Source organism: Entelurus aequoreus, linkage group LG09 (genome assembly GCF_033978785.1).
Source record: "Entelurus aequoreus isolate RoL-2023_Sb linkage group LG09, RoL_Eaeq_v1.1, whole genome shotgun sequence".
Taxonomy (NCBI): Eukaryota; Metazoa; Chordata; class Actinopteri; order Syngnathiformes; family Syngnathidae; genus Entelurus; species Entelurus aequoreus.
The window spans coordinates 44,056,164-44,079,731 of record NC_084739.1 but is presented as its reverse complement, the minus strand read 5'-3'; the positions used below and the strand labels follow the sequence as shown (position 1 = coordinate 44,079,731).

The window sequence follows — 23,568 nt, the reverse complement described above, 5'->3', positions numbered from 1 at the left end:
CGGTCCGAATCTCTCTCACTTCATGCGGCCATCATTGTAAACAATAGGGAACTTTGCGTATATGTTCAACTGACTACGTCACGCTACTTCCGGTAGGGGCAAGCCTTTTTTTTATCAGATACCAAAAGTTGCAATCTTTATCGTCGTTGTTCTATACTAAATCCTTTCAGCAAAAATATGGCAATATCGCGAAATGATCAAGTATGACACATAGAATAGATCTGCTATCCCCGTTTAAATAAAAAAAAATCATTTCAGTAGGCCTTTAAGCCCTCATACTGAAACGACTAAGGTGTTTAATGAAAATTATATTGTTTGTTTCAACATTTTTGTAAGGTCAATGTCACAAATCACTGTCGAAACCCTCACGGGCGCAGCATACCTGTTGATGAGCATTCAGGCCCTGGTTAAAGAGTTCTACTCACACACTCAACACACACATAGAGCGGCAGGTCTCAACCTGCCGCTCTATAGAGAGCCTGCCTTCCCCTTTGGCAGATCAGCTAACACATCCTCACATAAGGGGAAGGCAGGCATGTAGCTGCAGATAGTGTAGTCTGCACAAACATCACACACATGGACAGACAAGCTGGTGCATGTTCCACATCCATCAGGCAGACAAGACTTATTATAGGACAACAAGAAAGTAAACATCACTGACGGTTGTCTTCTTTCACGATATAACTGTTTACAAGCCAAAACATCAGGAATTGTTCATGTTCATCATTAGGAACACATACACTACCTGATGAGAAATGAGAAGAAACATATCACCAATCCTACATTTTAAAAGTTAATGATGCTTTTAATGTTGTACTTGTTGTTTGTAGTTCGGGATAGGATAAATGTGTCTAATTTTTTCCATCTTATATGGCTGAATAACCCTACTAATGAGTGTGAGTCTTCACATCATTACAAGTGTGTTTACATAACTGCACATGACTCGATGGATGAAAGGCATACTTGCCAACCCTTCCGAATTTTCCGGGAGACTCACGAATTTCAGTGCTTCTCCCGAAAATCTCCCTATGCCCAGCCGGACTTAAGGCACGCCCCCTCCAGGTCCGTGCGGACCTGAGGGAGGACAGCCTGTCGTCACGTCCGTTTGGCCAACCAAAAAGTAACCACAGAACACTAGTGTTCTGTGGTTACTTTTTGGTTGGCCAACGGTTTACGTTGTATTGCGCACCCTGACAGATAGTGTGGGAGTCGGTTCTGAAGTATGAAGTAAAGAGACGTAACTTCGTCACCTCGCCTGGTTATTGACTCCAACCCAGAATATTACACTGCCCATACCTATGCTCCTTCAAAGGCTGTGCTACTGGCTGCAAAGCATTGCACTTTCAAATACAACAATGAATAGAGAGGAGTGTTATGCGTGTATGTGTGTAAATAAATGAACACTGAAATTCAAATATTTATTTTATTTATATGTATATATATATATATATATATATATATATAAATATATATATATATACATAATAAAATACATACGTATACATATATAGCTAGAATTCACTGAAAGTCAAGTATTTAATTTATTTATATATATATATATATATATATATATATATATATATATATATATATATATATATATATATATATATATATATATATATATATATATATAAGAAATACTTAAATTTCAGTGAATTCCAGCTATAAATTTACTCCTCCCCCCTTAAACCCGCCACTCGGCCCCGCCCAACCCGACCCCGCCCAACTTTCATTCAAAAATGTTGGTTAATTTTTATACTTAGCAAACTCATCCCGCGGGCCGGATAAAAACTATTTGCGGGCCGTATGTTTGATACCCCTGGTATAGTGCTTTATAATGTGTTCAAGGTGTACAAACTTTGACTAAAATACTGACTTTTGTCGAGGTTGGTACCCATAAATGATGTTTACATTGTTTCTTATGGAGAAATGTGTTTCAATGTAAAACGTTTTCTATTTACAAACCATGTTCAAGAACAAATTAGGTTCATAAATTGTGGTTCCACTGTACATTTAAATTGGACTGCTTCATTTAAAATACAATTTTCAACAATTAAAAAGTACATTCAAAACAGCATTTAAACATTTAAAAAGTGCATTATTTGATATTTGCAACAGTGTAGTAGGTACACTGAAATGTTGCCTTATTCCGTTTGTTCCTAAATTAGTTTTAGTTTGAAAATTGTGTCACTATACTGGAAAAAAATAAAACCTTAAATATGAGGGACGTTGAACAAGAAAACACGTTTTTTCCTGTGATCACAAATCACTTGGGGAATTTATATTTACTGTGTTATCTCTATAGTAAAAACATCTGCCCAGAGTTCACCATCCAGATTAGATCCAGTAAGATCCTGTGGAAACTCTTGTGTCTTTACAGTGAGATAAGTGCCGCCTTCGAGTACTGCTGCTCCTGTTACGCCTGCAGGAAGACACTTCTCATGAGTTTCAACTCCCACTTCAAAAGCCAACAATGAGTTTTGTCACCGGGCCATGGTCACTCTGCTCCAGCATCAGGGGGCTCTTGCTCCCTTGCACGGTAATGGGTTTAAGATTTCCACGGGCCAGATTAAGGTCCACCTTGTTTCCCGTGCAACTATAGATTATTCATATCTGGAGCATTCAAAATCCTCAGCATCGGCAGAGTGGGACAGCTCCTGTTCTCATGGAGATGTATGTGATGTATAAATAAATATGTCCTGTTGCACAGAAATGAACCAGCATACTGTATATTTAATGTAATATAATACTGTGTTGTTTCTCTATGCTCATTTTGCTTAGGGAGAGCTGTTGTGGTACAGTGATGCAGTTCCTGTTGGCCTCTGCTAACTTTTAATAATCACTCTAGTTGATCAGGAGACTGTAGAGAATCAGAGGAACAAACTGCTCATGCCAGTCAGTCTGTTCCCCCGAAACAGAACTTTGCGTGCCAGTGTTGGGATATATTTTTGACCCAGTGTTATTTAAATACCGGGTAGGTCAAAGATAACCCACAACTTCTTGGTGATGAGATGCACATAAACAGGAAATATATTGCAAAAACAAATGACAGTGAAATAGGACAGTGTGTGTCAGTGCATTACCCAAAGCAGGGCAGCATAAAAAAATACAACAACATAAACATGTTAAATTTAGTATTGTTTCAATTATTCTAGCAAAACTACTGTGACCAATCAATAATAAAATACCAAGATACTTCATCCCAACATGTGATCCTAATGCTCCAACAGAGACAGAGTTCAATATGCAGCGTCCAACTTAGCGTTACTTACATTACCCTTCAGCCCCGATAGGAGCATATTGCTGGGGTACACACTCTAAATCTGCATTATGTTGAGTGCACACATAGAGTACTATATGTTCATGTTGAAAGGCTATAACTTGAATCGCTTCCACATTTACATGTTGAAGTTAAAGTACTACTGATAGTCACACACACACTAGGTGTGGTGAAATTACTCTCTGCATTTGACCCATCTCTTGTTCCACCCCCTGGGAGGTGAGGGGATCAGTGAGCAGCAGCGGTGGCCGCGCTCGGGAATCATTTTGGTGATTTAACCCCCAATTCCAACCCTTGATGCTGAGTGCCAAGCAGGGTAAGGATGGGTACCGAAATTTAGTCTCATTATGGCACCGGTCCTGACGTGAATGGTAACAAACAGATCGGAAGACCAAGTAGGATGGTTTTGCCTTGTTTTAGTGCGCCAAAAATGAGGCTAAAATTAGGTATAGTTACAGATGATTCAACTGACATCGTTACGTTAGTTTTTCACCTGCACAGACGACAATGAATGGGCATTTAGCTAAATGCTCATATAAATGGGTTATACTTGTATAGCACTTTTCTACCTTCAAGGTACTCAAAGCGCTTTGACAGTATTTCCACATTCACACACTGATGGCAGGAGCTGCCATGCAAGGCGCTAACCAGCAGCCATCAGGAGCAAGGGTGAAGTGTCTTGTCCAAGGACACAACGGACGTGACTAGGATAGTAGAAGGTGGGGATTGAACCCCAGTAACCAGCAACCCTCCAATTGCTGGCCCGGCCACTCTACCAACTTCGCCACGCCGTCACACCACTCGAATGATGCAGAGTGCAGATGCAGAATCAGCCAATACAGTGCAATACTGTGCAAGTAATCTTATGGAAGTAACTTAATTTTGTTCAATTACAGGCATGTAAAAAATTTTAACATAAATTTTTGTGTCAAAATATCACGTCTGCGTTTTTTTTTAATGAAATATCAAAAACTAGGACCTAAACAAAACATGTTTAACGCTTGTCGCAGCTGCAGGTGTTCAGAATCAGTGATTCGAGGGGAAATTAAGATTTTCAGCACAATCCCATTTAAGAGCAGATAAACATTACAGGGAGACAGAACAGGATCGCTGATGAGTCTGCCAACTCCCGGCGCCCCTTACAAAAAAGGTGAGAAACAGGTAAATGCTTGGGGTTGCAGTCTAAGCCTGGGCCCTGGTCCAGACTGAGGCCAAGGAAAATTAAAACCTCATAGCCATAGCACACACCCACACAGCAAAAACACTCCGCGGCGGATCCCCCGCGCAGGTATCGCGCTTTCCGGAACGGAACCGCGAAACGGACCAGCATCGGCGTCCATTTGCACTCAGGAACGTATCTGCCACGGCGGCAGGTAGTGGATCCGCCGTGGCGGCGCGCTGAATGCGCTCCGCACCCATGATCAAAGCCTTATTTCCGCGGCGGGTGCGCCGTGACGGCGCGCTGCATCCGCTCCGCACCCAAGATCAAAGCCTAACCTCCCGCCGCGGACCAGCAACGGACTCATAAAAACCCTGGCTCATCTGGCCGTTTTGGACCCCTTTATCTTATTTTCAAAATCCCTTCTGTTCTTGCTGTAGGATAAAATGGGAAACTAAAAAATTCACTAAGCCCTACTACAGCAATATAGGCTTACATATGCATTGCCTTGTATTTTTAAACTAACAATATTGTCAATAGGCAGAAACAGAAAATGGTCAATTCACTCTATAAAGTAAATATATATAATATATATTTAAAAAGTAAATATACATATTTAATTTATTAGGCTACAACTTCAAGGAAACGCTGCTCCATGCACAGCTAACATATCAGAAAATGAATAACTGGTGAATGACAAGAAGTCCAATAAAAGGTTGTTTATTTATACATATACATCTCTATTCCTCCTGAGGAGGTGGAAGCGGGACTCGTCTCCTCGTTGCCCGATCCCCCGCCAAGTTAAACCACCTGATGGCGTGTTTGGTGACCTCAGCGTCCGTGGATGACCTTGTCAACACATTTTTACTCACAGCACCTGTAATCAAACAAGATTACAAGACAGATACGTTTATGTTTATGGTATGTAGCATCCAAAGCCAAGTACAAAATATGTGATAGGTATTAAGGAGATTACATTTGAAAAAAAAAACATGACTTAAAGTTACTGGAAGTGGTTAAAATAAGGTGCATAAACTATGAATTTGTGATCAGGGTATAGGTGTGCAAGACATCCAAAATGTTTAAACAATATCGTTATTTGGTTCCTTGATCAGAGTACTTGTTTGGCTCTGTTGGATGACGGCGGCGGGGGTTTGGGGGTGGGGGGCATAAATAAATATCCATAACCCAATTTTGGGAGGTTGACATTGTTTTCTTATTATATTTGTACTATCATTCTATGTTTGTATTCGTGTAGGCCAGGGGTGTCCAAAGTGCGGCCCCAGGGCACATTTTTAAAAAATATGATCAAAATAAATAAAAAACATTAAAAGTGGTATTTAAAGAGCAAACAGGTGAAATGTAACAAGAAAATGTAGCAATGTTTACTCTAATCACACACATGTAGGCTGTTTCTTTCTTTAAAAAATAATAATGAATCAAAATCAATGTCATTATGAATTATTGACCTATTCAAGGCTTAAGAAGTTTACCTTCGCAATCAGCTGGTCTTGGTTGTGCTTAATAGTTTCCAGCAGGCTAAGGATGTGGATTACCTCAGGCGCTGTTGACAAACAGCAGTATAAAATTAACATGTTTCAGTGTTTATCCTCATTACTCATAATCCTGACATTAGCTATTGACCTTAGTTAATGACAAAAGTTATTGACAAAGTTTGAAGAAAATATGTGATTGCTTGTGAATTTGAATGTTTTCCAAAATTTGTGGCACAGAATGACCATCCGGTATTTGTCAGTTATTGCTCACCAGAGCAGGAAATGTTGTCGGCCATTCTTTCCCCTCGCCATGTTGGCCTGTAGGCCAGGCTGGATCCAGGCTCCCCTGTCTGCCACATGTTGAGGGCTGTTGGTGAGGGGGGTGGAGGGAGTCGAGGAGGGACTGCCGTTCCTAGTGAGGTGGGCATTGTGAGAGAGCCATCAGTTAACCATGACTGGTAATACCCAAGGGGCCTATCTATACACTAATATTTCAGAGATCAGTCCCTACCTTGTGTAACTCTCTGCATGTTTAATGCAGGTGCTGGTGAAGGCATATGAATGCGTCCTTCCCCATGGTGAGGTGCTAAGGGAGATAAATTGGTATTAAATGGTTGAGATCTGTTAACCATGGTTACTGGATGCTGAGATATTATTTTGGAGATCAGTCTTTACCTAGAAAGTTATCTCCAGTTGAGGAGTCGAGTTGACAAGTACTCATGACTCTTGCTGGCACTCGGCGAGACGGTGGAGCTGGGAGAAGGGATACAAGGAGAGGGGAATATCTTTAGCACTAAGAATGTTAACCATATCTTTAATATTAATGTGGTGGTTTTGTTGTTTTCGATGTTAAGAGATTATTCCTTACTCTGCCTGTGCAATTGGCTTGCCAACCCCAGAGATGTGAGGTCACTATTTCCCGGGTCTTCTTCGCTATCATCTGAGTCCCCGAGACGATGGCTGTTGGGTAACCATATCATTAGGATTACTGCAATACCAAAATTGCCAAATATACATATAGTACAAGCATCTCTGGTCTATTTTTGAATGCTACCGGAAATAACCTTCCTATTACTGTAGAAACATGACAAAAACAAGACGGAACACACTTACACTGGCTTCCTGTTCCTTTTTTCTGGCAGCTCCTCGTTCTCTGCCTCAGATTGCAGGTCTGAGGTGTCGAAGCCCTTTCCATATTGTTGCATTATTTTTAATGCGTCTTTGTAGTTGTCTAAAATTGAATATGTTAAAATGAACATGAGTTTCAAATTAGCTGTAGAGCTGAACAGAATATTATTATTATTGATGATGATAAATCAGGTCTCTCTCTTACAAGAGACCTGGTCAGAACATAGACACAATAGGTTATTCCAAGCATAAAGAGAAGCAACTATGACGTTATTTTTAAACAAGAAGATTATGAATTTGCATACCACAAGTTCGGACAACAGAAACGTCAAATCTTGGCCAGTTTGGCTCATGCTGCTCCTCATTTAAAGCGGCCCTTTCAATTCTGTCGGTGTTTTTATAGCTGGGCCAGAAAACCATCCTATCATCATACCATCCACTTGGGACAACCGCAATGTCCCTGTTCATTATAAATTTAATCAGATGAAAAGGCACCCTTAATGTAGAAAGAAAGAAAAGGGGTATTTATTCATCGTCAAAGGAACAACGTGGACAAAAGCATGCACAGGTGTTAGTGTATACAAATAAGCAAGTAAGATGAGCTGAGATTTTACCTGAATGGTGCCCCAAGGTGGTAAGAACTATAAGAAAGGTAAAAGTACAGGTCATAATAGTCAGAACTTCAGCTCAATCGTAAAGTAGGGTTTGACATTATGGGTGTAGTGTATACAGAGATCAGTCCCTACCTTGTGTAACTCTGCATGTTTAATGCAGGTGCTGGTGAAGGCATATGAATACATCCTTCCCCATGGTGAGGTGCTAAGGGAGATAAATTGGTATTAAATGGTTGTGATCTGTTAACCACGGTTACTGGATGCTGAGATATTATTTTGGAGATCAGTATTTACCTAGAAAGTTATCTCCAGTTGAGGAGTCGAGTTGACAAGTACTCATGACTCTTGCTGGCACTCGGCGAGACGGTGGAGCTGGGAGAAGGGATACAAGGAGAGGGGAATATCTTTAGCACTAAGAATGTTAACCATATCTTTAATATTAATGTGGTGGTTTCGTCTACAACGCTAAATATATCATGTGGTGTACCTCAGGGATCAATATAGGACCTAAATTATTCAATGTCTAGATAAATGACATTTGTAAAGTTACAACAGATTTAAAGTTAGTATTATTTGCGGATGATACAACAGCGTTTTGTTCAGGAGAGAACACACAGAAGATAATACAAATAATAACAGAAGAAATTAACAAATTAAAAAGATGGTTTGACAAAAACAGACTATCTTTGAATCTCAGTAAAACTAAAATAATGCTATTTGGTAACAGTAGAAAAGAAAGTCAAACACCAATACAAATAGACGGAATAGAAATTGAAAGAGTAAATGAAACCAAATTTCTAGGTATAATGATTGATGATAAATTGAACTGGAAATCTCAAGTAAAAAATATACAACATAAAGTAGCAAGAAACACGTCAATAATGAATAAAGCAAAACATGTTCTAGACAAAAAATCACTTCATATTCTCTACTGTTCACTAGTGTTACATATCTGAGTTATTGTGTAGAAATATGGGGAAATAATTACAATAGTACACTTCATTCATTAACGGTGTTACAAAAAAGATCAGTTAGAATAATATATAATGTTGGATATAGAGAACACACAAATCCTTTATTTATTGAATCAAAGATACTGAAATTCCACGACATAGTGAATTTGCAAACAGCTAAAATTATAAACAAAGCAAACTATAACCTGCTACCCAAGAATATACAACAATTCTTCTCAAAAAAAGAGGAGAAAAATAATCTTAGAGAGAAATGTAATTTAAAACATTTGTACGCATGTACAACACTTAAGACCTTCAGTATATCAGTATGTGGAATTAAATTATGGAATGCATTAAGCAAAGCAATCAAACAATGTACTAATATGATCAATTATTTATGCTTACATGTGGAAATAATAATAATAATAGTAAATAAAATAATAATAATAAAAAAAGGTAAATAAAGCATAACATAGTCTCTAATAAATTAATTAAATAAAAAACAGCATATAAAATATATACATCAGCAAATAACAAAAATATAGATCAAGAAAAAGGATCCTTAATATGTGCAGCAATTTTTCCCACTCACATCACCTCATTTTATATTTTTTTCTACAATTAACTATGCCAAAAAACACATAGACATACCTTTTTTTTTTAATGTAAACAAAAACAACATGGCGTCACACACAGCTAGTCCACAGTAAACAGGATCCCGAGCTCCACTAAAGAACAAAGAAATAAATAATACACACTCATATTAATGGCAAAGAACGGCTGTTTCCACTCCGTTAACGTTACGTTGTTGACTAACGCAGTAACGTTAGCGACCTGGGCCTAAACAACACTGACAATAAAGTAATACGCTTTCGTTTCAAGCAGTTGGAAATATGTGGAATATCGTAGCATGTAACCTACACACATTCACAGCGTCTAACAAAAGATGGCCTAAGTTAACAGTATTGAACTTTTTACTCACCGGCTTCACGCGGGAAACTTTCACATTCTGGAGTCGGGGTCCCCCGGAACACAAAACACAGATAAAAGACAATTTTACAATAGCACGGCGAAAAAATGACCGTCGTTGTGTGGGTTTTTTGACGAATAAAACTCTTTTCCACTTTTCTTCGCTCGGGCCTCACCTCCCGCGTGCAGCCATTTTGAATTTTCTGTATACGTGACGTCAGACGCACGTCCCCATGCAAGGCATTCTGGGAGGCGGCGCTGGAAATAAAACAGCCTTTTTTTACAGAATATAACGTTTTACTGCTAGTCCTAATATCAAACAACGTCATTACAATCATACATAAATGATGATGGAAACACAAAGGCTGATCTTTACTGCGAATGTAGCAATAAATCAATAAATCTATACTTACGTTCGTGTTCCAGCAAAGAAAGTCCAGAGATCTTGGCTCATGCGCGTACACGCTAGTAGGCGCGTCCACGTCTGCGGGTGCAGACATTGGTCGGCTCAGCGCGCGTAGGCGGAGCATATAACTCTAGGCGGCGCGCGCCGGTTTGGTTTGTCGCGTACGCGTACGCGGACGCGAATCAGACACGAGTCCGCTCAGGATCAGCTGTCTGACCGTACAATTTTCAGAGGCGGAGCTGTATCCTCTAGACGGAGCCAAAACGAATGTGACAGTAACGCGGGTTGGGCGACTTGAAGGCGGAGCCGTATAGCAGTCTTCTGCTGTGTGGGCATAAGCATGTGTGTAAGAGGGAAACATCAAACATCAAAGAACACAAAGAACATTAAAGACATTAAAAGAGCAGAGCTGATGCAACCAGCCACTTCTACATACAGCTACAAAAATAAAACAACAACAACAACAAACATATACACTGTGGTGGCCTCTGCAGTGTTCCACGGCATCGTCTGCTGGGGTGGAGGAAGCAAGGCCAGAGACAGGAGCGGACCCAACAAAGCAACCAAGAGAGCCGACTCCACCCTCGGACGCCCACTAACTCTCGGCCAGTATCCAGTCCGCATGGATGAGCGAGGATGCGTCTAAGGAGACCGAGGTGTCCGATACCTGCTCATTCAGCCAAGACACTGTGTAGCTTGTCCGTCCCGGAGCTCATCGCCAGCTCTGCAGCCCTGTCTCTTCATCCGCATCTCCTCCAGTCTCTCCAAATAGACTCTGTTGTGGCAGAGACCCAGCAGCTGGTCTCCATGGCCAAAAGGCTCCCGGGAAGCAGATCCAGAAGTTCACAAAAAAGCACCGCAGAAGTCACGAAAGTGCCACCCTTTGTCGCACAGTCCCAAAAGGCAAAAAAAAAAAAAAAAAACATGAAAACAAGAGGGAAACATCAGGATAAAGGATGATGCAAGAAAATGGAAAAAGAAAAAAAAAGAAAATTCGCTGTTCCTCTTGCCTAAACATTGCACTGAATTGCGAGACCGGGAGATGATCAGTGGCGCCGAAACAAGCTCGCTAGTTAGCATAGTTAGCATCATCTAGCTAGCCTACGTGTTTTCGACTGCGTTTGCTCTCCGAGCCAAAACGTAGACGGCTTGATTGGCGGATGATTACAATCCAAACACTGTCGGCTCCGAACCAGTTGTGGTTCTAGAGTATTTATTAGTAGCCAGCGAGAAGGTATCTTTTTGACGTGACGGATATGAACAGAAGTCACAACACCGGAAGTATACTACCTGAGGTGGCGTGGCTGGAGGATAGAGTTGCCAAATGGGAAACGTTTTCTGAGTTATTTCATGCATGTTTTAGAATTTTAAATTACATTTTCAATGATAATGATGTTAGTAAATTATCTACTTTAAAAAAATATGTGAGACAAAACAAACCCCTTTGTAATGGTAGTCTAAAATCTTCAAAATTTTATATTAATTGAGTGTGGAGGGGGGCGTGGCCTGCAGCGAAGCGGGGTGTGCCAGGACCGGCTTCGAAATCAGCGACAGGTGCGTAGAAGGCCCACTTGGGCCTGGTTATCTAATCACCTGTCGCTCTGTTAAAAGATAGCAGCCGGGAGGAGAGAGGGGTTGGAGTGGGAATTGGAACTGGAGGAGAGTTGGAGCGAGAGCGATAGAAAAAGACAATTGCTGAAAAGCCACAAAAAGACTTTATTTAAAAAAATAAAACGTCATTGTGAACTTGAATCCTGCTCTAATGATGATGATTGGTGGTCCGAAGAACCCCCTGGAGGGCAACCTCCACATTGAGCAAAATTAATTGACTTATAAATCATCGATTTCAGCTCAAAGTGTGCCGAAGCTATGCACTTTATTGTATAAACTTACTAATTTAATATTTTTTAGCATACTACTATATACTATATGTATGTATACACATATATGTATACATTTATATACTGTATATAAACAATTTTTTTTCCACATGTGCATTTTCAGGCGTTCACATCAACAATATGTTGACACAAAGTGTTTTGGATGAGTCAAGTTGCTTTCACTTTACATTTTAGAGTAAGTGGAGGACACAGATAACTTCATTAAAGAGCCAAGAATAGTGATATCAAAAATGATACATGATGATAGGGTTACATTGTCACCCATCCTATGACAGGCTGAAGGCTTATGCAGTAGCCTGAGTCATTAAGGATGATGTGTGGCTATATACACTACTCAATACTGACCCCTAGTGTTTGTCACACATGTATTAAATGTACATTAAGTGGTGACGTGAATTATATTTATATAGCGCTTTTCTCTAGTGACTCAAAGCGCTTTTACATAGTGAAACCCAATATCTAAGTTACATTTAAACCAGTGTGGGTGGCACTGGGAGCAGGTGGGTAAAGTGTCTTGCCCAAGGACACAACGGCAGTGACTACGAAGGCGGAAGCGGGGATTGAACCTGAGGGTCGTTTATTTGGAATATTTTTTTAAACGTTTTCAACATTATAGTCACTCCATCAAGATCAGATCAGATTGATCATCTTAGTGAGAGAAGAATCTGAGTCAACCTTTGGGGTCATTTTACCTTGCCATTCTAAATGTAAACAACATTTTGTCAAAAGCACTACTGCACACACACACACGCACACGCACGCACGCACGCACGCACGCACGCACGCACGCACGCACGCACGCACGCACGCACGCACGCACGCACGCACGCACGCACACACACACACACACACACACACACACACACACACACAGTGTCTATGGTCACTTTTTGTAATTTTCCACACGGCCCAGCTGGCAAAAGTTACGGCAGGGCAACAATATGCCTGCAGGACAGGCCGGTTTGGGTCCAAGATGAGGGCCCCTCGGTACCGCTGAAAAGCTCCTATTGTCCAACTCCTCCTCCATCAGGAAGCATTAATTATGGGCCGCGAAACTGGGCTCAGTCATAAAAAGTCCAGGCACACTCACACACACTACTCACATCCAGCCTTCTCTCCCCCTCTCCCTTGTCATGTTACAACATTCAGAGATGACAGGAGCCCTCTCCCTCCCCCCTCCCACCACTAATTCATTCTCTTTAATGAATCCAAGCTGACAATTTAGCAGAGCCTTGTGAGAACTTTTGCTTTTACTTTTAGAATTACACCTAACGGCAGGGGGAAAGGAAGGAAGGAATATACTCTAAGAGGTGTTTTGCACATATTTGTGTTTGAAGTTGGATTGTAATGGTTTTCGTATGGCTGTTCAACTCCCAGCGTCATCTGTAAAGTTTCTCTGCAGCTACAGCCTGCGGGTGTACATGACAAAGTTCATTTGAAAGCATGAAATGAAATTAACATTTGAAAAAAACAACATGGTGGAAAAATGGCAATGGCACAGGATTTGTTACAATATATAAACAACAAAAACACTTTTCAAAGACCTTTTTGAAATACTTTTTATAACTGAAATTATTCTTTAATGCGAATTATATTATGTTTTATTTATTTGACTACATTACCCAACCACCCTGGATGTTCTTTGCTACACTTTTTCATTATTAGTTAGTTCAGATTTAAAATACATTGCAACCAGGACTGTCAAATGTTTACCTATTTCATCCGATTAATCACACTTTACAAGTTAATCATGATTGATCACCATTTGCAACTATGACTGAAATATTCCAATGTTTATTGTATTGTATTAACAAAGATGGGCACTTGTAAAGAACATAATGTCATGGCTGACAAACAAAAAATGAGCTGTTTGGCCACAACACCCAGCAATATGTTTGGAGGAGAAAAGGTGAGGCCTTTAATCCCAGGAACACCAAGCCTACCAAGCATGGTGGTGGTATTATTATGCTCTGGGCCTGTTTTGCTGCCAATGGAATTGGTGCTTTACAGAAAGTAAATGGGACAATGAAAAAGGAGGATTACCTCCAAATTCTTCAGGACAACCTAAAATCATCAGCCCGGAGGTTGGATCTTGGGCGCAGTTGGGTGTTCCAACAGGACAATGACCCCAAACACACGTCAAAAGTGGTAAAGGAATGGCTAAATCAGGCTAGAATGAAGGTTTTAGAATGGCCTTCCCAAAGTCCTGACTTAAACGTGTGGACAATGCTGAAGAAACAAGTCCTTGTCAGAAAACCAACAAATTTTGCTGAACTGCACCAATTTTGTCAAGAGGAGTGGTCAAAAATTCAACCAGAAGCTTGCCAGAAGCTTGTGGATGGCTACCAAAAGCGCCTTATTGCAGTGGAACTTGCCAAGGAACATGTAACCAAATATTAACATTGCTGTATGTATACTTTTGACCCAGCAGATATGGTCACATTTTCAGTAGACCCATAATAAATTCATAAAAGAACCAAACTTCATGAATGTTTTTTGTGACCAACAAATATGTGTTCCAATCACTCTCAAAAAAAATAACAGTTGTAGAAATTATTGGAAACTCAAGACAGCCATGACATTATGTTCTTTACAAGGATATGTAAACTTTTGACCACAACTGTATATATTTAACATACGATTGTCACAGTCCCTGCAGTGTCTTGTGTGTATGTCTTGTCTGTCTGGGTGTGGTCAGGTGTGGGCGGAGTTTGGATTCCTGGCTTCCCAGTCTGGCACACCTGGCGCTGATCAGCTCACTCACCTGCCTGCCATCAGCTAATCACCTCCACTCCACAAAAGCCCTGGTCTCCTCACACAACGCTGCCAGATCGTTTCACAACTCTCCATGTGGTAACGCTTCTCGCCAGTCTCGTAGTATTTTGATGATCTTTTGTTTGTGCCTTTTGCTCCTGGTATCCTGTTCCTCGACCCACCATTGTTTTCCTCTACCTCCAGTGACTACCTCCTCTAAGCCTGCCTGCCTGCAAGACACCTCCACTCCAGCTGACGACGCCTTTCCCTCATCCCTCATTTGCCTAAATTAATCTGCCTGCCTTGTCTGCTTTTGGGTCCGCCATCTTGTTAAAACGTGACAACGATGTGTTTACTCACAGCTCTAAATGATATGACAATTAAAACCATGTAAACCACACTATAAAGTACAAGTCTCTCTGCAGTTCCTCTGACCTAAGCAAAAGGCTGGACAACAGATGTACTTCAGTTTATGTGTTTATTTGGTTTTGGGATTTAGCGTAACCCAAATACTGTCACGTTGTAACTTGGCATTGTTGGTGTGACCCCAGGATGCAGAGAAAGGAAATGGTGTGCAGGTACAACGATAATTTAATATGTGCAAATCAAAAGTTGTGCAGCTTAAGAGTGCACAAAAGACACCGGGCGAGGTAACAAAGCAAAAGACAATGATCCAACCCAGTCCAGAGGACAAGTACAGAATTGGCTGTTGCCAAAAAGGGACCAATAGAAGCAAACAGGAAGAGTAAACAACAATGTAAGAGTTCTGGGAACGGAAACACCACCCAAGCACAGAAAAATAATAAACACAAGTCCAAACTGTCAAAGAGGGTCATAACACTGGACCCCTTAAAACACCACAATTTTTTACATGTAACATGCTTTTAAATAAAAAAAAACAGGAACTTGCCACGTTTTTCAATTATTTCTTTCTTAAATTAATTGAATATCATCTTCTTCTCAAAGTTGTCCTTCACACTTCTGTCTTGATAACTGTTAGCTTATGCTAACGAGTAAGATACTGGATGTTTGGTTGGATTTTACTGGGTTCACTGTGGCATACTAGCGATGGGGAGGCTTGTAACCCAAATGTTTGTTTGCAACCGAAAGCATTACAATTAGCCGAGAGACAGGTCATATGACAAAAGACTCGTAAGCCGATGCACCGCTCTATTTAGAACAGTATGGTATTATACAGGGTGATTAAAAAAGAATACGCCAAAATTATCACTCGATATTTCAAAAATGAAAAACAATTAAAAAACCTAGCTTGAACTAGTGTTGTACATAACTTTGAGTATTTATTTAATGCTTTACAAGTGCTCAATATGGCCACCACCGGCAGCACGGACAACATCAAGACGATATTCAAATTCCTTCCAAACGCACCACAGGATGTCGCGACACACCATGTTGATAGCTGCTGTTATTCGATTGTTCATGTCATCGATATTTGCTGGCAAAGGTGGAACATAACCTTTGTCTTTTACATACCCCAACAGAAAATAGTTGCACACAGCTAGGGACGGCGTGGCGGAGTTGGTAGAGTGGCCGTGCCAGCAATCGGAGTGTTGCTGGTTACCGGGGTTCAATCCCCACCTTCTACGATCCTAGTCACGTCCGTTGTGTCCTTGGGCAAGACACTTCACCCTTGCTCCTGATGGCTGCTGGTTAGCGCCTTGCATGGCAGCTCCCGCCATCAGTGTGTGAATGTGTGTGTGAATGGGTGAATGTGGAAATACTGTCAAAGCGCTTTGAGTACCTTGAAGGTAGAAAAGCGCTATACAAGTTTAACCCATTTATCATAATTTAGGTCCAGGGATCTGTCTATCAGTCTATTACAATGCTTTGGAACTGAATAAATGTGTGATGATTTTGGCATATTCTTTTTGAATCACCCTTCTACAGTATAGAGGTCAATAGTGCCATAATGTGAGCTAAATATGTAAACAGTAATTTAATAAAATAGATACTGCAGTCAGCGTTTTTATTTTGACAGACCTAACTATAACACAATGAAGAATAACAATACGTAACATCTTTGCTACATGGTTATTTAACTTAGCAGACCATAGTACCGAATAGATAGAAAATAATTGAGAAGCACTGCAATATAACATAATCCATTCATCCATCCATTTTCTACTGCTTGTCCGTCTTGGGGTCGCGTAAAGACAAATTAAATTCTATCTGATCGAATTTGGACTCAACAAAGAGGATTGTAGAATGTTCCTACACATGCGATCATTGGCTTATGGTAGGTAAAATTACAAAAAAAAGACAACGGAGAGTTTTAGCTTGAGTCAAACACATTAAAAAGAGAAAAACAACAATCCAAGATGATGAAATGCTTTAGAAATTATATAATCTGTTTTTTACGACAATGTCTTTTTCGATAATCGCAAAGGGATGAAACATTACATTACACATCCCTCAATAATGTGACACCACCCAAGCAAGAGCAGTTATTCAATACCACTTGTGGTTTAACTGTAATCAAAGTCCCCCTCGTCTCTCCACACTGGAGCTTGAATCATTTCTCCATTGCAGTTTCTACATTATAAAGCGTCAAAATGCTAAACACAACTTCAGAGCGTAAAATTCAAATGGCTTGGCTTGGCAGGACGTGTACGCTTTAAGGCCAAATAGCATGATCCATCATACAAGCCTCAGAGAGAAAATCCTCAGCATTTTTACATGTTGACAGTTTAAGAGACCTGTATCAGACTCAGTCATATATAACAAACACATGACAAGGTGGGAATGTAAACACCCCTTTAACCGCCAGTTGCAAGCTTACTAATGATTTTTTAATGGAAAACATATTCTCATCAGTGTTGGACTTCGCTTAGTCATTGTCATCAAAATGTGCTTCAACCACACCTCTTCCAAACTGGTCATGGCAGATGACGCCAATACTTACAAAAACTTTGCTACATGCCAAAATTATCCGATAAGAACACTTCGGTTCATTGAATTGGCCTTCACCAATGCCTTACAAGTTAACTAATGTGCATTTGTTGTGGTCTGTTGTTGTGTTAGCAAATATGACACAACAGCAGAAAACTATTGTTCCATCAATTACGCCATATTATCACTGAAGACAATTTTGAAGGTTCAATACACACAAATTATGATAATTATGTTCAAGAATAGTAGTGGTGAAATTTGTGCAGCCCATGTAAGGTTACTACCCTTGTCCAAAATGATGGCAATAAGCACATAGCAGAAAAAGATGTAATAACTGCAACTTCCTGCTAAATTGCTTAGATTTCAATAACATCACCTCCAGCTCATAAAAATATGTGTGGTGGTCAAGCAGTGTCTGTTCTCAATGGGTACTAGGCACTATTTGGCCTTTCTCATGCTTGCGTTGATTTCGGCTGTACTAAACGTTCAAATCGTGAAAAAGATAAACAATTTTTCAGAGATCCTCGAGAGATAATCAAGACGAGCGGGAGAGTGCAAGATTTTACAAAAGACGACAAAGTTCCACGCTATGCACTCCAAAGGAGTCGGAGTACCCACAAGTTTGCAGTAAACACTTCGTTAAAGGTTTGTTTGATATATTTTTAATATTCTTAACTTTTTTAGTATTTCCCTTTGAAGTATTATCTTGATAATGTTTTTATATTTCATTTTTAACAAACAGAAACCAGAAAGTCAGTCTCAATGATACTTAGTCAGGAAAGGTACTTCTACGTCTCCCCTCTTGGTTTTTTTTTGTACACGAATGTGACAGAGTACATTTGACAATGGGACAAAAATCAAATATGGTGATGATTCAGGAATTGTTAGTTTGTTAAATGGATATGTATTCACGGGTGGCAGCTGTATCGTTGTTCCTCACGAGACGCAAAGTTGAATCATGAAATGCCATTTTACCCGAGCAAAGACGATGAATATTTATCCGGCAGAGTCTTGATACCAACTTCTTTGACCCGGCCACACTCACATCAATTGTAGACCTCCATGCTTTTGCAAGTTTTCATCTGTTTTTTCCTGTAGAATGATGTCTGAAGCACAATAGTTCAAAATGTCTGGGAACACCACTGACGGATAATCCTTGATATCAGTTCAGTTCATTTATTGATTCCATTCATAAAAAAATCTAAGGAATAAAAAAATAAAAATAAATCAACATAAAGTTAAAGTAAAATATGAATGAAAAGGAGCAGAAATAAGTTAAAAACATATATCTGCCCCCTATTTTCACAAATACAACAATTGACTTTCTATGTTTGCGACTACAAAACCATATTTTCATTTTACAGTAATTAAACCAATAATCAGTCATATCTTTTCATCATCATGATTTAAAAAAATAAAATAAATACAGAAAGAGATTTACAGTACATTGTTTTATTCCACTGTCAAATTTGTTCCATAAACTAACACCTCTGAGTGAAATACTTATTTCCATTATCACTGTCCTAAATGTAGAATTACTAAAGATCTCAGTACACTCAGGCAATCATACTGTCAGCCATTTAACGCGTTATGGACACACCTCCATCATAGACGACAAAATGCACACAACGTAGAGCCAAAGCCGAAGAAAATCTACACAGCCATCGAAAAAGAAAACAACAGCCGCACGAAATAGAAATCTATCGCCATTAACGGACCCTAAAAGGCCGGACCACAGTGCGCCAAAGGAGGAGGAGAAGGCCAAAGACCACGCTCAATGACCGCTCTGATATTTTAGTGTATGTTGCCTTTGGTTAAAATTGTGAATTAACACAATATTTCATGTTTCAATATGAACACCAGCGCCTTTTAGATGGCGGCCAATATATGTAAAAAATAAAATTTGCCCAAAAATTAATTTAGTGTGGCTTATAATTAAATGCAGTTGTTGTTAAATGTAGTTGTTGTTTTTGTGTTTGTTCTGTCTCTGTCTTGTCCCCTGCAATTCTTCTTTTTTTGAGGACCAAGATGGCGGCGCTTCAAGGCAGCAGCTTCTTGCGAGCGCTCCTGGAAGTGTAGACCGATTTGGCAAAAACACCCGTCAATTCAGTCAATTTCATGGCTGGCTCACAGCGTGTTCACTCCGTGATCACTTACGACCGACTTACGATTCTGGATGTGGAGAGATCGGGCCATTTTGGGCTGAAAGATGCGTGTACGGTGGACCTACTCGCTAGCTTGGGAATTCTTCGCGAGCTACATCCAGCAGTGGCCTTTGAAGCAGCGGCGTCCACTACCAGCGGAGACCGTCAACGAAAGAGACGTAAGCGATGCGCTTGGAAGCAGAAGCGGGGTTGTCGGGCGGGGCTAACAACAAAGCTAAATGCGTTGTTGTTAGCGGGGCTAACGAAAAAGCTAAATGCTAATCCACAAAGAAGCGCTAATAAGGAGTCTGTTAAGCTAGAACTAGCCAGCGCCAGGCTGGATAATCCCTGCACACATAGCAATTCTCTTAGAATAATATACAACTCACATAATGTTTTTTCTGCGTCAGAGGTGGACATGCATTTTACTGAGGTGGCAAACAATCTAAAAATTCCTGTCATATCAATTCCTAGATATGGTCGAAATTATTTAAAGTGCACTACGCATAATAAACGTAACACTATTAATATTGCTACTACGGATACTTTCAACAAAAACTCCTCAAAACAGCCCACTACCTATAATATGGGCTTTTTAAACATAAGGTCATTGTCTTCCAAAACGTTATTAGTTAATGAAGTCATTAGAGACAACAATCTTGATGTCGTTGGTCTAGCCGAGACCTGGCTCAAACCAGACGAATTTTTTGCGCTGGGTGAGGCGTCTCCTCCTGGCTATACGGGAACGCATATTGTCCGTCCCATTAAAAGGGGTGGGGGTGTTGCACTAATATACAACAAAAACTTTAGCCTTACCTCGGACCTAAATAATAAATATAACTCGTTTGAGGTGCTTACTGTGAGGTTTGTCACACCGCTGCCTCTGCACCTGGCTGTCATCTACCGCCCCCCAGGGCCCTATTCGGACTTTATCAATTAATTTTCAGAGTTTGTTGCTGATCTAGTGACGCACGCCGACAATATAATCATAATGGGAGACTTTAACATCCATATGAATACCCCATCAGACCCTCCATGCGTGGCGCTCAAGACTATAATTGATAGCTGTGGTCTTACACAAATAATTAATGAACCCACGCATCGCAACGGTAATACGATAGATCTAGTGCTTGTCAGGGGTGTCACCACCTCTAAAGTTATGATACTCCCGTACACTAAAGTAATGTCCGATCATTACCTTATAAAATTCGAAGTTCTGACTCATTGTCAACAAACTAATAATAATAATGATAACAACTATAGCAGCCGCAACATTAATGCTGCCACAACGACGACTCTTACTGACCTACTGACTTCGGTAATGGCACCATTCCCAAATTATGTGGGCTCTATTGATAACCTCACTAACAGCTTTAACGACGCCCTGCGCGACACCATTGATAGTGTAGCACCGCTAAAGCTAAAAAGGGCCCCTAAAAGGCGTACCCCATGGTTTACAGAAGAAACTAAAGCCCAGAAATTATCATGTAGAAAGCTGGAACGCAAATGGCGTGCGACTAAACTTGAGGTTTTCCATCAAGCATGGAGTGATAGTTAAATAACTTATAAACGCATGCTTACCTCAGCTAAAGCTAAATATTACTCAAATCTCATCCACCTCAACAAAAATGATCCTAAATTTTTGTTTAGTACAGTAGCATCGCTAACCCAACAAGGGACTCCTCCCAGTAGCTCCACCCACTCAGCAGATGACTTTATGAATTTCTTTAATAAGAAAATTGAAGTCATTAGAAAAGAGATTAAAGACAATGCATCTCAGCTACAACTGGGTTCTATTAACACAGATACGACTGTATATACGACGGACATTGCCCTCCAAAATAGTTTCTCCCTCTTTGATGAAATAACATTGGAGGAATTGTTAAAATGTGTAAATGGGACAAAACAAACAACATGTTTACTTGACCCAATTCCTGGGAAACTTATCAAGGAGCTTTTTGTTTTATTAGGTCCATTAGTGTTAAATATTATAAACTTATCACTTTCCTCTGGTACTGTTCCCCTAGCATTCAAAAAAGCGGTTATTCATCCTCTACTCAAAAGACCTAACCTCGATCCTGATCTCTTGGTGAACTACCGGCTGGTGTCCCACCTTCCGTTTATCTCGAAAATTCTCGAAAAAATTGTCGCACAGCAGCTAAATGAACACTTAGCGTCTAACAATCTCTGTGAACCTTTTCAATCCGGTTTCAGGGCAAATCACTCTACGGAGACAGCCCTCGCAAAAATGACTAATGATCTATTGCGAACGATGGATTCTGATGCGTCATCTATGTTGCTGCTTCTTGATCTTAGCGCCGCTTTCGATACTGTTGATCATAATATTTTATTAGAGCGTATCAAAACGCGTATTGGGATGTCAGACTTAGCCTTGTCTTGGTTTAACTCTTATCTTACTGACAGGATGCAGTGTGTCTCCCATAACAATGTGACCTCGGACTATGTTAAGGTAACATGCGGAGTTCCCCAGGGTTCGGTTCTTGGCCCTGCACTCTTTAGTATTTACATGCTGCCGCTAGGTGACATCATACGCAAATACGGTGTTAGCTTTCACTGTTATGCGGATGACACCCAACTCTACATGCCCCTAAAGTTGACCAACACGCCAGATTGTAGTCAGCTGGAGGCGTGTCTTAATGAAATTAAACAATGGATGTCCGCTAACTTATTGCAACTCAACGCTAAGAAAACGGAAATGCTGATTATCGGTCCTGCTCAACACCGACATCTATTTAATAATACCACCTTAACATTTGACAACCAAACAATTAAACAAGGCGACTCGGTAAATAATCTAGGTATTATCTTCGACCCAACTCTCTCGTTTGAGTCACACATTAAGAGTGTTACTAAAACGGCCTTCTTTCATCTCCGTAATATCGCTAAAATTCGTTCCATTTTGTCCACAAACGATGCTGAGATCATTATTCATGCGTTCGTTACATCTCGTCTCGATTACTGTAACGTTTTATTTTCGGGCCTCCCTATGTCTAGCATTAAAAGATTACTGATGGTACAAAATGCGGCTGCTAGACTTTTGACAAAAACAAGAAAGTTTGATCATATTACGCCTATACTGGCTCACTTGCACTGGCTTCCTGTGCACCTAAGATGCGACTTTAAGGTTTTACTACTTACGTATAAAATACTACACGGTCAAGCTCCTGCCTATCTTGCCGATTGTACCATATGTCCCGGCAAGAAATCTGCGTTCAAAGAACTCCGGCTTATTAGTGATTCCCAGAGCCCAAAAAAAGTCTGCGGGCTATAGAGCGTTTTCTATTCGGGCTCCAGTATTATGGAATGCCCTCCCGGTAAAAGTTAGAGATGCTACCTCAGTAGAAGCATTTAAGTCTCATCTTAAAACTCATTTGTATACTCTAGCCTTTAAATAGACTCCCTTTTTAGACCAGTTGATCTGCCGTTTCTTTTCTTTTTTTTTCTACTCTGCTCCGGGGTGGACCGCTAGCCTGTTCATCGGATGGGGACATCTCTATGCTCGGGATGGTTCCTGCTGGCCCCACCATGGACTGGACTTTCGCTGATGTGTTGGACTTTCACAATATTATGTCAGACCCACTCGACATCCATTGCTTTCGGTCTCCCCTAGAGGGGGGGGGGGGGGTTGTCTACATATGCGGTCCTCTCCAAGGTTTCTCATAGTCATTCACATTGACGTCCCACTGGGGTGAGTTTTCCTTGCCCGTATGTGGGCTCTGTACCGAGGATGTCGTTGTGGCTTGTACAGCCCTTTGAGACACTTGTGATTTAGGGCTATATAAATAAACATTGATTGATTGATTGATTAATTGTCTTCTTTCTATCCTCTC

At 40.4% G+C, this 23,568-nt stretch overlaps 1 protein-coding gene and 1 long non-coding RNA gene across 5 annotated transcripts in view; one reads left to right on the top strand and one right to left on the bottom strand.

The window, feature by feature from the left end:
- LOC133657459 (uncharacterized) overlaps positions 1-14,971 on the top strand; it is a 100,717-nt gene extending 85,746 nt beyond the window's left edge. For both annotated transcript variants that reach the window (XR_009827270.1, XR_009827271.1), the window contains 3 exons: positions 2,384-2,542; positions 14,608-14,762; positions 14,868-14,971. This is a non-coding gene — a long non-coding RNA (uncharacterized LOC133657459). The remainder of the gene's footprint in view (positions 1-2,383; positions 2,543-14,607; positions 14,763-14,867) is intronic.
- Positions 5,156-10,259, bottom strand: LOC133657458 (uncharacterized). 3 transcript variants are annotated; one of them, XM_062058807.1, is made up of 15 exons: positions 10,016-10,031; positions 9,779-9,860; positions 9,616-9,642; positions 9,285-9,361; positions 7,975-8,052; positions 7,813-7,885; positions 7,681-7,707; positions 7,372-7,562; positions 7,052-7,169; positions 6,807-6,898; positions 6,614-6,691; positions 6,450-6,524; positions 6,210-6,350; positions 5,936-6,006; positions 5,156-5,319 (listed from the first exon to the last, which is right to left on the bottom strand). In XM_062058807.1, exons 4-15 carry the CDS (start codon positions 9,313-9,315, stop codon positions 5,311-5,313), a joined length of 984 nt encoding a protein of 327 aa, XP_061914791.1. In that variant the 5' UTR covers positions 9,316-9,361; positions 9,616-9,642; positions 9,779-9,860; positions 10,016-10,031; the 3' UTR covers positions 5,156-5,310. The 3 variants fall into 3 exon arrangements, with proteins under 3 accessions (XP_061914791.1, XP_061914790.1, XP_061914792.1); XM_062058806.1 differs by lacking the exon at positions 9,285-9,361 and having other exon boundaries at positions 10,016-10,259; XM_062058808.1 differs by lacking the exons at positions 9,616-9,642; positions 9,779-9,860; positions 10,016-10,031 and having other exon boundaries at positions 9,285-9,526.
- Positions 14,972-23,568: the final 8,597 nt, after the last annotated feature.

Bases quoted from the DNA above. Each gene is read 5' to 3' on its own strand.
- LOC133657458 (XM_062058806.1), bottom strand. From the start codon at position 10,132: ATGCTCCGCCTACGCGCGCTGAGCCGACCAATGTCTGCACCCGCAGAC. The intron at 7,563-7,680 runs GTAAAATCTCAG...TTCTACATTAAG, and splicing joins CACCTTGGGGCACCATTCAG to GGTGCCTTTTCATCTGATTA. The intron at 6,007-6,209 runs GTGAGCAATAAC...GTTTGTCAACAG, and splicing joins CGACAACATTTCCTGCTCTG to CGCCTGAGGTAATCCACATC.